At 44.2% G+C, this 16,194-nt stretch overlaps 1 protein-coding gene across 1 annotated transcript in view; it reads right to left on the bottom strand.

The window, feature by feature from the left end:
* LOC144506761 (kinesin-like protein KIF28) overlaps window positions 1-16,194 on the bottom strand; it is an 80,161-nt gene that overhangs the window by 21,771 nt on the left and 42,196 nt on the right. The window contains exons 16-20 of the mRNA XM_078233118.1: window positions 14,812-14,919; window positions 12,466-12,611; window positions 10,682-10,810; window positions 4,929-5,063; window positions 3,659-3,825 (exon numbers count right to left, since the gene is read on the bottom strand). Of these exons, the coding sequence (XP_078089244.1) occupies window positions 3,659-3,825; window positions 4,929-5,063; window positions 10,682-10,810; window positions 12,466-12,611; window positions 14,812-14,919 (685 nt within the window). The remainder of the gene's footprint in view (window positions 1-3,658; window positions 3,826-4,928; window positions 5,064-10,681; window positions 10,811-12,465; window positions 12,612-14,811; window positions 14,920-16,194) is intronic.

Here is a 16,194-nt window from a genome sequence, read left to right as displayed (position 1 = left end):
GCATTTCCTGCTCTTGTCCTTCTAGGTGATAGAGGTCATGGATTTGGAAGGCACTGTTGAAGTAGCCTTGCTGAGTTGCTGCAGTGCATTTTGTAAATGGTACGCACTGCTGCCATTGTATGTTGATGGTGGACGGAGTGAATGTTGAAGGAGGTAGGACAGGAGAGAGAAGAGGGAAGGGAGGGGATGTAGAAAGAGAGAAGAGTGGAAATTTTATTCAACTTCTTGCAGGTTAGGGAATATGCTATGTGGGGGAATTACAATGTACAGATGCTAAAGCAATATTCAAAAGGAAATTGGGTGACATGGTGGCACAGTGGTTAGCATTGCTGCGTCACAGTGCCAAGGACCCGGGTTTGATTCTGGCCTTAGGTCACTGTCTGTGTGGAGTTTGCATGTTCTCCCCATGTCTGCATGGGTTTCCTCCAGGTGTAGTTTCCTCCCACACTCCAAAGATGTGCAGATTAAGCGGGGCCATGCTAAATTGCCCTTTTGTGTCCAAAGATGAACAGGTTAGGTGGATTAGCCATGGTAAATGTATGGGGTTTCAGGGATAGGGCGGAGGAGAAGGCCTGGGTGGGATACTCTTTCAGAAAATCAGTGCAGATTCAATGAGCCGATTAGCCTCTTTCTGCACTGTAGGGATTTTATGGTTGTATGGATAAATAATTGAAGTCAAACAATTTTTGGGGGTTATCAGAAGCCCCTATGAGAAGAATGTGATCAAAGATCCAGTACTGGCATGATGGGCCAAATGGCCTCCTTCAATGTTGTATCATTCTATGACACTGTGACAGGTGAGGCAGCCATTAATGAGGCTCTCGGTGAGATGACAAAGGAAATGTAAATTTTGAGGAGGCAGCAACAGAAAAATTCAGTGCGTTAAAAACTGCTCCTCCGACCAATATGACTGAGGTCTGTTTAGAATGGGAATCAATCATTCACAGTATCAACTCCCAAGCCCAGCTGGTACTGAAGGTTTGTGCTTTAAAGCTATAGAATGAACATTTCTATTGATGAAACTGAACATGGGAATTTTCAATGTCTTTTTAGATGGAATGGTGCATTCCAGTCAACATTCTGATATATTATGGTCAGATTCGACTTTTGTCACTGCTTCAGGCATCATTTTGCTACCTGGAGGACAGCTAGGTACCGTGTTCCCAGATTTCTATTACTGCTGCTCTTGAGTTAGCCCATGTGCATTAGAGTCATAGAGACATAGAGGCTTGCAGCATGGAAACAGGCCCTTTGGCCCAACTTGTCCATACCGCCCAGTTTTTAACCATTAACCCAGTCCCAATTGCCCTTGTTTGTATACCAATCTTACCCAAGTAACTGTCTAAATGCTTTTTAAAATGACAAAATTGTACCCGCCTCGACTACTACCTCTGGCAACTTGTTCCAGATACTCAAACCTCTGAAAAAAATGCCCCTCTGGACCCTCTTGTATCTCTCCCCTTTCACCTTAAACCTAGGCCCCCTAGTTTTAGACTCCCCTACCATTGGGAAAAGATGTTGACTATCTACCTTATCTATGCCCCTCATTATTTTATAGACCTCTATATGATCACCTCTAAGCCTTCAGCGCTCCAGGGAAAAAAGTCCCAGTCTATCCAGCCTCTCCTTATAAATCAAACCATCAAGTCCTGGTAGCATCCTAGTAATTTTTTTCTGCACTCTTTCTAGCTTAATAATATCCTTTCTATAACAGAGTGACCAGAACTGTACACAGTGTGGTCTTACCAATGTGTTGTACAACTTCAACAAGACATCCCAACTCCTATATTCAATGTTCTGACCAATGAAACCAAGCATGCCGAATGCCTTCTTCACCACCCTGTCCACTTGTGACTCCACTTTCAAAGAGCTATGAACCTGTACCTCTAGATCTCTTTGTTCTATAACTCTCTCCAATGCCCTACCATTGATTGAGTAAGTCATGCCCTGGTTCGATCTACTAAAATGCATCACCTCGCAGTTACCTAAATTAAACTCTATCTGTCATTCATCAGCCCACTGGCCCAATTGATCAAGATCCCGTTGCAATCCAAGATAACCTTCTTCACTGTCCACTATGCCACCAATCTTGGTGTCATCTGCAAACTTACTAACCATGCCTCCTAAATTGCCATCCAAATCATTAATATCAATGACAAATAACAGTGGACCCAGCACCGATCCCTGAATCACACCGCTGGTCACAGGCCTCCAGTTTGAAAAACAACCCTCTACAACCACCCTCTGGCTTCTGTCAAGACAATTTTGTATCCAATTGGTTACCTCACCCTGGATCCCGTGAGATTTAACCTTATGCAACAACCTACCATGCGGTAACCTTGTTAAAAGGGACCTGCAATTTCCTCCCTAGCCTCCCACAGCGTCCTGGGATACACTTCATGAGGTCTCGGGAATTTATCTACATTGATGCGCTTTAAGACTTCCAGTACTTCCTTCTCTGTAATATGTACACTCCTCAAAATATCACTACTTATTTCCCCAAGTTTCCTAACATCCATGTCTTTCTCAACAGTAAATACTGATGAGAAATATTCATTTAGGATCGCACCCATCTTTTGTGGATCTGTATATGATGACCTTGTTGATCCTTAAGAGGCTCTATTCTTTCCCTAGTTACTCTTTTGCCCTTAATATATATTTGTAGAAGCTCTTAGGGTTTTCTTTTGACTTCCCTGCCAAAGAAATATGGTGTCCCCTTTTTTCCCCCCTGATTTCTCTCTTAACTCTACTCCGACACCCTCTATACTCTTCAAGGGACCCACTTGATCCCAGCTGCCTATGCATGTCATATGCCTCCTTTTTTTTGATCAGGGCCTCAATATGCTGAGTCATCCAGGATTCCCTACTTCTACCAACCTTGCCTTTCACTCTAAAAAGAATGTGCTTACTCTGAACCCTGATTTACACACTTTTGAAAGCCTCCCACTTACCAGATGTCCCTTTGCCTGCCAACAGACTCCCATAATCAACTTTTGAAAGTTCCTGTCTTGGCCTTGCCCCAATTTAGAATTTTAACTTTTGGGCCAGCCCTATCATTCTCCTCAGCTATCTTAAAATTAATGGAATTATGGTCACTGTTCCCAAAGTGATCTCTCACCAACACTTCTGTCACCTGCCCTTCCTTATTTCCCAAGAGGAGGTCAAGTTTTGCCCCCTCTCTAGTCGGGCCATCCACATACTGAATGAGAAATTCCTCCTGAATACACTCAACAAATTTCTCTCCATCCAAGCCCATAATGCTATGACTGTCCCAGTTAATGTTGGGAAACTTAAAGTCGCTTACTATTATCACCCTATTTTTCTTGGAGTTTTTCTTGTAATCTCCTTACATATTTGTTCCTCAATTTCCCGCTTGACTATTTGGGAACCTTGGAGTAAGCCTTCTTCCAGCTTTTCCATCTCATCTTCAAGTCAACACCTACCCTGTATTTGGTACCTTTTCCTCTTGGTGGTGCTAAGATTGAGAACTCACAATGAAAGAAACTAGAGCAATGGACTTGACTGGAGCTCTAACATACTCCCTCGCTATACCCACCAGAATGTGGTAGCTTTAAGAATTACAGAATAATGCACACATTTTTTAAAATTTCAGATTTTCCTCATTGCCTGTAACCCATTGGAATCCCACTTCACCCACCTTGCAGACCCCACAGTTCCAATACTACGGCATGTGTTTTCAGATAGTTGAGGAAATCTGTGGTGACACGTTGAATTGTGAAGCACATTGTGTAGTCCAACAGAAGATTAGCGTGATTCCACACGGCAGGGGTACAGAACATTACAGGAAGGCCATACATCATAAACCTACACAGACGAGAAGCTATTTGTGAACAAAATCATCGTAAGTTTGAGAAATAACAATGCAAAACTCTCAATGATGTTAAGGTAGGAAAATTTATACTGAATATTTTAAATATGGAAATAAAGTGCTGGTAACCAATAATAAGTTAACATCTAATATATCAATTATAAATAAGACCAGTAACTCATTACAGGACAAAATCAACAAGGTTAGTAACAATGTGAAAGATATTTAAGATATCCGGAACTTTTATTGATTAACTGGGGAAGTCATTCTATTTGGAACTATTGTACATTCATGTTGAGTTTGCAATGTCTATTGGTGGCCAAACCTAAAGAACGTTTGCATGAAAACAATCAGAGGGGAAACAATGACAGGATTTCATGAAAGAGGGAACAGGTTTTCAATTTTAACGCAATCTCTAGACGGCCAAGGGAAAACTTACAAAAAGCTAGTGCCTAATTTTGAACTGCTAAGTTGTACAAGACATTGGTAAGGCCAATGGAATACTGAGTACAGTGCTGGTCACCTATTAATAGAAAGGATATTATTAAACTAGAAAGAGTGCAGAAAAGATTTACTAGGATGCTACTGGCACTTGATGGTTTGAGTTATAAGGAGAGGCTGGATAGACTGGGACTTTTTTCCCTGAAGTGTAGGAGGCTTAGGGGTGATCTTATAGAGGTCCATGAAATAATGAGGGGCATAGATCAGCTAGATGGTCAACATCATTTCCCAAAGGTAGGGGAGTCTAAAACTAGAGGGCATAAGTTTAAGGTGAGAGGGGAGCGATACAAAAGAATCCAGAGGGGCAATTTTTTCACACAGAGTGTCTGGAAAGAGCTGCCAGAGGTAGTAGTATAGGCAGATACAATTTTGTCATTTAAAAAGCATTTAGATAATTACATGGGCAAGATGAGTATAGAAGGATATGGGCCAAGTGGGACTAACATAATGATAAATACTGGGCAGCATGGACAAGTTGGGCCGAGGGGCCTGTTTCCATGCTGTCAATCTCTATGACTCTACTTGGATTGAGACCTCAGGTGTTTGAACCCCTTTGTGCACCGCCTCGTGGACAGAGATGAAAGCTGAGATTTCTCACCCAATTTGAACTCCTCTGCCGCTGTGCCCTCGGATCCACTTCACTCCTAAACACAGACTAATCTGCATTTGGAAGTCCATGCGTTTTCCCAACAGATCACCAGGATCAACAATGACAGACTCCTCTCCCAATGGGCTAAACAAGGAATATACGCATGTCAAATTCATTGCCTTTTCTTCTATAAATGCAATTTCTCTCAAGTGCTTTTCAAGTTTTACCAGTAGAAGGGGATGGGGTGACTTGTAAGAGCGTTTTGATCCAAATTTTACTTTGAAATCCTGGCTAAAGGAGAATTCTTCTGAAGTCTGTAATGTAGCAACAAACATCTCCAAGTATAAATGGTCATTTCTGACTCCAACAATTAATTGCCCAAAAGTGTAGGGCGCTAAATTGCGAGAAATATAAAAGAGACACAAGAGGCAGAACTTTCCGGCCATATTTGTCCCAAAGCCAGAAAGTCCCGCCTGAGATCAACAGATCTTTGCATGGTCCGCCTCTGCCCGATATGATTCACGTGGCGGGAGGGATGGGAAAATTCTTGCCAAGAATCGTTAGTGCATAGAATTCTATATAAAGCACAGCACGGAAATGGACTATTTAGCCCAATAGGCCTTAGCTGGTGTTCATGCTTCACAGGAACGCACCCCCCCCCCCCCCCTCCCCCCCACCCCCCATCCCATCTGCCTCTACAGGTAATACTATCAACATAATCTTTATTAAATTGCTGCTGATGTCTTGCGTTAATTCCTTTTACCTGAAACTCTTGCACAATGACTCTCTCATGATTTCGTTCAACATATTCCATAACCTTACATTTTCTGTTTTTCCTCAGGTCTTGCAGGAATACATGCTTGGGTAAATTTTGCAATCCTTATACTGCTGACGGGGTCTCACGTGCAGCTAGTACAAAACCTGGAGTTTCTGATCCGTGTTGTTTGCATGGAAAGTCTTGTTGGTGCCACAGATTCTGGCATCATTTACCATTCTGTGTCCAATAAATACCTTTCAGCTCATGTAGAACTTTAGGCTCATTTCAGTGCAAGAAAGGGCACAATTTAAACTCACACACTTACAAAGGGCAGAATTCTGCACTCGAATGGGAATGCCAGCTTCTAGCTCTCCAGTTACAAAGCCGAGTTTTCTATCCAGATTTTCTGGCACACTGTACATGGAAAATCTGGAGGTGTGATTATTGCCATGACGTTGGGAGGGTGGGGCAGGGCCAGAGATGGGGGAGTCTCTCTACACGGCACCCCGATCTGCATTAAAACAAAACTCCCCCCAGCCCATGGATATGGGGAACTCCTCCACCACCAGCTGGGTCAATCCTCACCCCCACAAGCACCACAAATAAGGGGAAACCACCCCCCTTCAACAGAGCTCTCCAGAGGGCTCATCCCAGCACAGGCCCCATGACTCTGCTAGGGTGCCAGGGGCAGTGCCAGGGCACTGCCCGCATATATATCCATCCCCCGGGAGCTACACCTACCTTTGCGCCCCTGGTGGGTTCCACTCGGCTGCTTCACATTTTTAAATACTTGTCATAAACCTCGCCGACCTGACTTCACATCGGGCACGAGTTCTTTATCTGGGGGTAATGTATGGCAGGAAAGCCCTTTAAGTGTATGTTAATTTATTAAAATGAATTCAAATCAGGGTGGGACCCTTATATCACAGGCAAGGGGCAGGAAAAAAAAAAATCAGAGAACGAAATCTCGCCATCAAGATGCAGGGCGGCACAGTGGCACAGTGGTTACCACTGCTGCCTCAGTGCCAGGGACCCATGTTTGATTCCGGCCTCGGGTCACTGTCTGTGTGGAGTTTGCACATTCTCCCTGTGTCTGCGTGGGTTTCCTCCGGGTGCTCCGGTTTCCTCCCACAGTCCAAAGGTGTGTGGGTTAGGTGCATTGGCCATGCTAAATTGTCCTTTCGTGTCAGGGGGAAGAGCAGAGTAAATATGTGGGTTACTGGGATAGCACCTGGGTGGGATTGTTTCGGTGCAGGCTTGATGGGTCAAATGGCCTCCTTCTGTACTGTCGGGATTCTATGAGATTTCCTTTCCCGGGCTTTGCGGGATTTTCCACTGGCTTTGCTATTTTTGTCTGTGGTGAATGTTGGCAGAATATCTTCCCCAAAGACTTGAAATCAGGTCCACAACTGAGTAACCAGTACTGCTGAAGGTCCACTCTGACTGAGGGGAACTCATCATGCCCCATACAATCTACCCAGGCTGATTTGTGGCAAGCAGAGCTACATTACTGAATAAAATTAACTGTGTTCAATTTTCTCAGATTTCTTTTCTTGTTGCAGCTCAATACCAGAAACAAAGATGGAATGTAAAAGTGAGAACATGAGATCAAGGAGAAAGTTCAAAAGTCAAACAGAGTTTCCAGTTACTCTTACATAGCCCATGAGCATTTAGGAAGGTTTCAAGATCTACAGTCTCCTATCAAGTTAATGGTTGTTTTAGCAGGAGTAAACATTTCACTGTGTGATAGCATGACCACATTATCCATTACAACTTCTACAGCTACAGCAATAAATATTTATATTTTAATAGTGTTCTTGTGTAACCCTGTTCTCCAGTTTATTTTTGAAATCAAAGTTAGTCCCAAAGGCTGTCAAAACAAGACAGAATTAAAGTTGTATTTATGGGGAAAATAAGTCAGAACATGACAAAATATTTACCCTTTAGAGGAAGAAATGTCAGTGAAACCTTCATGGGATAAAATATTTCTTGGTTCCAGTACAATGCCATTTTATCTTTTTTAAGTCTATGGACAGCACGGTAGCACAGTGGTTAGCACCGCTGTCTCACAGCACCAGGGACCCAGGTTCGATTCCCGGCTTGGGTCACTGTGTGTGTGGAGTCTGCAGATTCTCCCTGCGTCTGCATGGGTTTCCTCCGGGTGATCCGGTTTCCTCCCACAGTACGAAAGTCATGCTGGTTAGGTGCATTGGCCAGGCTAAATTCTCATTCAGGTGTACCCGAACAGGCGCCGGAGTGTGGCAACTGGGGAATTTTCACAGTAACTTCATTGTAGTGTTAATGTGAGTCTAAATAAACTTAAACATACCAGTCACTGGAAGATGTGGTTATTTTTATTTATTATTTCTATTTAAGAACATTTTAGAAATTGGTTTCCGGGATGTTGGCGTCGCTGGCTGGCCAGCATTTATTGCCCAACCCTAGTTGCCCTCGGTGGCGAGTTGCCTTCTTGAACCGCTGCAGTCCTTGAAGTGCAAACACATCCACAGTGCTGTTAGGAGGGACTTCCAGGATTTTGCCCCAGTTACAGTGAAAGAATAGCGATATAATTCCAAGTCAGGATGTGAAAGGAGTAGCAATCAACTGAGCCACTTTGTCCTGGATGGTGTTGAGCTTCTCAAGCATTGTTGGAGCTGCGCTCATTCAGGCAAGTGGGGAGTATTCCATCACACTCCTGACTTGTGCCTTGTAGTTGGTGGACAGGCTTTGGGAGATCAGGAGGTGAGTTACTCACCACAGGATTCTGAGCCTTTGACCTGTTATGCCAACTGTCTGTGGTAATCTATGGCTGCATATAAATCCCATCGATGGGCAGAGTGAGCCAGCAAAATCACGTGAGAACCGAAAAATCAGGATCACGCCCGATTTCTCGGCTCTCGCGATTTTGAGAGCCGGATTTCTGGCGAGGTCAGCTGCTCGCTGGAAATGGGCGAGAGGCTGAATAATTTATTTAAATGTATTTAAATTTGAATTTCCATGCGCTCAATCGTCCGTCCGGGCCATTTGCCTTTATGGCCTCGCCGGGAGAGGTTCTCTCCGGCAAGGAAAACATCTGCTCCCCATGGATGGGGAACACAGCCATGTTGCCATCATCGGTGGAACCAGAGGCCATTGAGACTCCCTGGGAGGGCAAGGGGGCTGCCCCTTGGGCAGTGTCAGCCTAGCAGTGCCAGCCTGGCACCTTGGCAGTGCCATCTGGCACCCTGACACTGCCAGCCTGGTAGCTGGGTGATGCCCAGCAGGCAGGGCCTATGGGGGGGGGCGGGGCATGCCCGATCATGGTGGGGGGGCAGGGGGTGGGGGGGGCGGTCCACTGCACACTCTGCAACAAGATTGGACCAGGGGGGGTTGAGGGGGGGGTGCTCCCACACTGCAGTTGCAATCGAAGGGGCACCCAATTTGTCTGGGCGTGGCAGAGGCTAGATGCGATCAGCCATGGGCCCCTGCGATTTATTATTGTCACATGTATTAGTATTCAGGACTAAGTACATAAGAAAGGGCATGAAAACACATCCAAAAATCAGATCAGGAACTCTCCCATTTTTCACACTAGCTGGACACTTGGAATCAATATCATAAAATTGCGCTCCATATGTATCTTCCCTTGGCACTGTAGGGTATTCATATTTGGTTGCCTGAGAATGGCAGTAATGAGGTAATATGACCAGAATTGTAACCCCTTCATCCCTAGAAATGGGCTGGCAGGAAGATTGTGGAAAATCAGGTGGCACGGCAGGGGTGCTGTGCTACCCACTTACCTGCCTCCATTGGAATTTTACCAGCCTGGGAGGGTGGTGTGGGGCTGGTGCGGGTGGGGGAGGGCTGGAATGGAGATGGGTGTTCATACGGAGGTCTTTAAATGCCCGATTAATCACCACTTGAGAGCCACCTCCTGACACAACTGGTATTTTACCAGTAGTGAGGGAGGCCCGTGCCATGTGACGAGGCTGCCAGTTAATCCCAGTGAACCCTAACTAGGGATGGGGAGGGGGGTTTCTGTTTGGGCACCCATCTTTTAAGGATAAGTTGTAAAGGTTGGGCTTGTTTGCAATAGAGGCTAAGAGTGAGGGGTGACTTGATTGAAGTATCTGAGATTCTGAATGTATTGACAAGGTGGATGTTGAAAGAATGCTTCCTTTTGAGGATGGGTCCAGAACTAGAGGGCATCGTTTTTAAAATTAGGGGTTGCCCTTTTAGGGCAGCGACGAGGAGAATCTTTTTTCTCTCAAAGGGTTGTGAGACTTTGGAACTCCCTGCCCCTGAAGGCGGTGGAAGTGGAGTCATTGAATATTTTTAAGTCAAAGATAGATAGACTCCCTTGCCTAACAAGAATCTATGATGTGGAGATGCCGGCGTTGGACTGGGGTAAACAAACCTGTTGGACTTTAACCTGGTTTTGTTAAAACTCTTACTGTAACAAGAATCTGGACAGACAAATCATACCGTTCATAGAAAAGATAGGGGAGAAGGAAAGGAGAGGGTGAAGGACAGAGTGTTACAGTCATAGCTAGGGTGTAGAGAAAGATCAACTTAAAAAAACGTATGTCCATTCATAAGTGTCATGGCAGCAGGGAAGAAGCTACTCTTGGGTCAGTTGGTACGTAACCTCAGACTTTGGTACCTTTTTCCCGACGGAAGAAGGTGGAAGAGAGAATGTCCGGAGTGCGTGGGGTTCTTAATTATGCTGGCTGCTTTGCCGAGGCAATGAGAAGTGTAGACAGAGTCGATGGATGGGGGTTGATTTGCATGATGGATTGGGCTACATTCACAACTTTTTCTAGTTTCTTTTCCATGATTACTGTTCCACAAGACACTATCAGAAAGAGATAACTTCCCAACCTTCAGTGTCAGAAAGGCTAATCATTTAGCAACAGGAACTTGTAACTTACGCTAATCATTCTAACAATTATTCAAAAAACATTGGTATTATTTACGTAACTCACTTTAAAAGTGTTGGCATTTTATAGCAGTGTTTGGGACTTACTTTCCACTTGATGTACATGGGAGCAATCTGATCTGGATAACAGCTTCTACTTTCCCTCGATAGTTAATAACATCCACCTGGTCTTCATAAGCTATGCAATACGCCAAAGTTTCCAACCACACATGGGCACTGCAACATAGTTACACTGGTTCAGATTGATAGGGAGATGGCACAAGTAACCATTTTACTGATGAATGACTTTGTCACCTGTGATAATCTTACCGAGGCCAGGCATTCGTCACCATCACCCTTTCTTTACACTGCGCTCAAATACCGTTCAGCAGCGACAGAGTGCAGGTCAGCACCGAGCCCTCTGACTGCCGGCCTGAGTGGAGTCAACTGGTTTTAAATGCCTCGCTGCTCTTTCCCTACTGGGCGAACCTCCATTCACCTAACTGGGAGATCGTATTCTATGAGGCCCATGGGGAGATCTGTTGACAATCCCCCTTGGCCATCGTAATATCATTTTTGAACATTTAAACAGCAAAATTAATCTACTTAGCACGGTGGCACAGTGATCAGCGCTGCCGCCTCACAGTGCCAGGGACCCGGGTTCAATTCCTGGATTGGGTCACTGTCTATGCGGAGTCTGCATGTTCTCCCCGTGTCTGCATTGGTTTCCTCCGGGTGCTCCGGTTTCCTTCCATAGTGCAAAAGATGTGCTGGTTAGGTGCATTGGCCATGCTACATTCTCCCTCAGTGTACCCGAACAGGCGCTGGAGTGTAGCGACTAGGGGATTTTCACAGTGACTTCATTGCAGTGTTAATGTAAGCCTACTTGTGACACTAATAAATAAACTTAAACCCTATTTTTGGTGTTACCACTTTAAAAAGGAAAAACGTCCCGCGTGCACTCTTGCTATGAGGGTACTGGTAAATAGTCTCCTTCCCTTGTAAAGGCATATGAAATGAAGACCACTGCACTTTAACGTTTCAATCAGCTCTGGAACATGGTTAGCGGTCCCTTGCCTCAAAACCGATGTGACAGGTGAGACTACACAGCTCTGGGCTGGTTAAATCAATCTGCACTCTGGCTTCTTTTGCATCCTCCATTTTAATTGTTTCATCATTGGCATCTTGCTGTTGGCCACCTATGGCCTTTGGAATTCTCTTCTCTGTTACTCTATCCTCCTTAAAGATATTCCTTGAAACTTACTGATTCGGTTACCTGTCCCAATATCTCCCTCTGTGACTCAATGTGAAATTGCATTTAGTAATGCTTCTGCATTGTTAAAGGTGCTACATAAATGCAAGGTGTTGTTGGCATTCTAACTAATTGGGCCTAAGTACATTCCAGAAGTCCTTGTTATCTGCTAGAGCCAACCATATGGGTGGCGCGGTGGGACAGTGGTTAGCACTGCTGCCTCACAGCCCCAAGGACCTAGGTTCAATTCCAGCCTTGGATAAATGTCTGTTTTGGAGTTTGCATGTTCTCCCTGTGACTGCGCGAATTTCCTCCGGTTGCTCCGGTTTCCTCCCACAGTCCAAAGATATGCGGGTTAGATTGATCGGCCATGATAAATTGCCCCTTAGTGTCCAAAGATGTATAGGTTAGATGGATTAGCCATTGGTAAGTGTGTGGGGTTATGGTGATGGGGCAAGGGGCTGGGTAGGATAATCTGTTAGAGAGTTGGTGCAGACTCGAATGCCAAATGGCTGTGGGGACATTCTGCGCTGTAGGGATTCCGCGAATATGATACAAATTGAACCAATACTGAGGCACAATATTACATGTGCAATAATCAGTAAGAAGCTTAATGAAAAGATAACATGATGAATTTTACCTCCCAAGATGCAGAATCTCAACAGGATCCCAGAATGGATCTTGTTCCATCTTATTATGTACTGTTCCATTCTCTAGAAAGCGCTGGTAAATGCCTTCAATTAAAAGCTTTCGATCAGTGAACTTGTCTCGTGGCCAGATCTCGACCTTGAAATAAACAAATAGCCGTTTTGTTTCTCAGTCACAGAAATAAATGACCGTGAGGATCTATTGGTTTGGCCAAGTGTGGCATGTGAAAAATGAACAAGCTTGTACAAGTCCAGAAAACTAAATACAAAACAAATAGAAGCCAGGTTCAAACTTGATTAGCCGACTGCCTTCCCTGAAGGACATTAATGAATCAGTCGGCTCTTTCCAACAATCTGACAGCATATCATGATTTTCTTTTTCCTGCGTCAGACCACAAATGATCAAATGTATTGAATTTCATTTTATAACTTATCATGGTACAACGTGACCTTCTGACCTCTGGGTAGCTAATCCATACTTTAGCCTGTTTACTAATGCACCCATATATAAGTAATGTGCAGTAGGAGTGTTCCACTGTGACATCTTACTTAAAACTCATGTGGCCAGCTCTTGATCTTAAGAGCTTTGTCTGGCTGAGTTGCGGTGCATTGCTACAGCGAAAAAAAAAAAATCAATGTCTAAGTTACTCTGAACTTCTAAACCAGCATTTGGCTCAATGTTGAATTGGCAGAGGCCTGAAGAGCTTTCAGAGAAAAGCAAAAGAAAACACATACACATTCACCCTTGCTGGGTAATGCAGTAAATTATCTGGCATTATTATTCTTACTGAGGGAGCAGACAGATAGAACAAATATTTAAATCAACTTGGCTGACTCCTTTTCCTACTAACTCAGGAGCAGCGCTCTGAGTGACACAGTCGCTGGCATGATACTCACATCACATGTCCCTGCCACAATATCGACTATACAGCGGTTATACTGCCAGGATCCCATGATAGATATGGTAAAAGACTTGTGTGGTGAACCATAGATGGTTACCACTATGGGTACTGAACCATACTTGGTTATCACTATGGGTACTTGTACATATGTTACTCTTGTTACTGTTGGGGTTAGGGTTGGGGTGTTCCACCTGTTGGTATTGTTCTGTGGTACACTCCGGTTGGCTCCGCCTTCCTATAGGAGTATAAAGGTCACTGCACTTCCTAGTGACCCTTTAGTCTGGGATTGTATTGTTAAGCAGTATGCTCCATTCTTGTTGCTAATAAAAGCCTTTATTTCCCGGGTACGATCCAGCCTCCCGAGTGAATTAATCGCGCATCAACTTGTATGAAACAGGTATTTTTTAAGATTAAAGATTAAAGCAAAAAGAGGTGCAGGTTTTTAATTGGTTGCTTTTCACAAATCTTTTTTTTCCCCCAATTTGTCTCCAGACAGTTGACAATGCTGGGAGGAGTGATGGACTAGTGGTATGATCACTTGACAATTAATCCAGAAACTCAGCTAATGTTCTGGGGACACGGGTTTGAATCCTGCCATGGCAGATGGTGGAAATTGAATTCAATAAAAAAATATCTAGAATTAAGGATCTACTGATGAACACGAAACCATTGTCGGAAAAACCTATCTAATGTTCTTTAGGGAAAGAAATCTGCCGTCCTTACCTAGTCTGATCTACATGTGACACCAGAGCCATAGAAATGTGGTTGACTCTCAATTGCCAATGGGCAACTAGGGTTGGGCAATAAATGCTGGCCAGCCAGTGACACTCATGTCCCAAGAATGAATTTTAAAATGCTGGCAAGACTACATTTGTTGTCCATCCCTAATTTCCCTGAGAAGATGGCATCTGCCTTTTACAACTATGTGGCTTGTCAGGGGACATTAGAGTTAACCTGGTCATCTGAAACTGCACCGAGTGAAGAATGGACCAGGCCCCGCATCGGCTTACACACATATTTTAGTTGGAACATTATTTAATATTCAACGAATCTCAATACATTTTTAAGAAATAACAGGTGAGATTCTCCGGCCTCCCCTCAGTGTTTTTTCTCGGTAGCATGGCGTTCGCGAGTGGTGGGATCCTCTGGTACCACTGTTGTCAATGGGATTTCCCATTGAAGCCACCCTACATCTTCGGGAAACCCACGGCAGAGGGTGCACTGCCGACAGGACCAGAGAATCTCATTAGAATGAACGGCTGGAGAATTCCGGCCAATGTTTTACTAATTTAATGCTGTTCAAGTCACACATCAGGAAAATATATTATTTGAATCTTCCAATTACATTAATGTGAACCAATTAGATTTGAAATTCTATCTGAACAGTGAATAATTTAACATAGCTTATACATAACAGCTGCTGTCGACGTTGCTTACCTGTTTTGTCTGTTCGTTTGTTACTTTTACAATAATTTCTTTTTCCAATTCTTCCCCCCTGGCATTTGTCGATGTCAAGTTTTTCACCTCAACCTCGAAAGTGACCCCCTTTTGGAAAGACAAAAATGCATGATTATTTTGCTACTGCACTCACGAGAAAATTTACGTTTCTTTGCACCATTTTAAACCTTTCATTGCAAGATTGCAAATTGGGAAAGTTAGCTGTCCCCAGCCTCAGTGCACACATCTCTCTAATTAACCGCAGAAAGCCTCGCAAGACGACATGGATAGAATCGCTGGTGAATTTACCTCCCTCCCTTGTGGCAACTGGCTCTTCTGGGCTTGTGGCCATTACTTTACTGTCTCAATCTCAAAGCATCCCACAGAATGTTACAGTCAATGAATTACTTCTAAGTGTTTCACTTAGGAAAGATACCAGCCAATTTACACACAGAAAGGTACTCAAACAGCAAAGGGATACTCTGTGGCATGTTGGTTGAAGATAATTATTGTCCCTGGATTCCAGGAGAAGGTTCCTGTTCCTCAGAGTGTCATGGGATCCATCACATCCATCCAAGGGGATAGATTCAGTGGGCAGGATTTTATGACTTTGCACGGGTGAGGCTCATATAATCGCGCCCAAGGCCAACAGAGAATTCTGTTCTCTGATTCCGGGGCGGGCGGGGTGGTAGAATTCTGGCCAGTGTTCTTTCTCACTCTGACAGCACAGCACTCATGGCTAGACTCAATTATGCGCTCGGGCTCTGGAGTTGTACTTGAATCCACAATTTCCGACTCAGTGCTACCAGCTGAACCAAGTTTCGACAGAGCAAAACTTGCTACATCGAGAAACACACAGACTTACACACAGCACTGGCCACACCATTCACCATATTGGATAATTTGGAGGTAATATTAACCTCCAAAAATGAGGGGCTTAGGGTCGAGTGAGATGTAAAATATTTAAAACACTCAAAACCTGCCCCCAGCCTGTCCAATTCCAGGTTTATCCGAAGCAGGACAAGGGGACAACCTGTGGATGGCCATTTAGAAATTAGAATAAGGCTAGCAGCCTCACATTTAACTGTCTTATAGTGGGGCTTAATACTGATCGACTGGCTTTCTGTGGCAGCGCAAAGGACAGTAAGAAGTCTCACAACACCAGGTTAAAGTCCAATAGGTTTATTTGGCAGCACTAGCTTTTGGAGCCCCAAGCCCCTTCTTCAGGTGAGTGAGGACTCGTGTTCACAAACAGGACATATAAAGACACAAACTCAATTTACAAGATAATGGGTGGAATGCGAGTCTTTACAGGTAATCAAGTCTTAAAGGTACAGACAATGTGAGTGGAGAGAGGGTTAAGCACAGGTTAAAGAGATGTGC

The sequence above is a fragment of the Mustelus asterias genome, chromosome 18 (assembly GCF_964213995.1).
Source record: "Mustelus asterias chromosome 18, sMusAst1.hap1.1, whole genome shotgun sequence".
NCBI classification, from domain to species: Eukaryota; Metazoa; Chordata; class Chondrichthyes; order Carcharhiniformes; family Triakidae; genus Mustelus; species Mustelus asterias.
The sequence above is the reverse complement of the archived record's forward strand: the minus strand, read 5'-3'. Positions and strand labels throughout refer to the sequence as shown.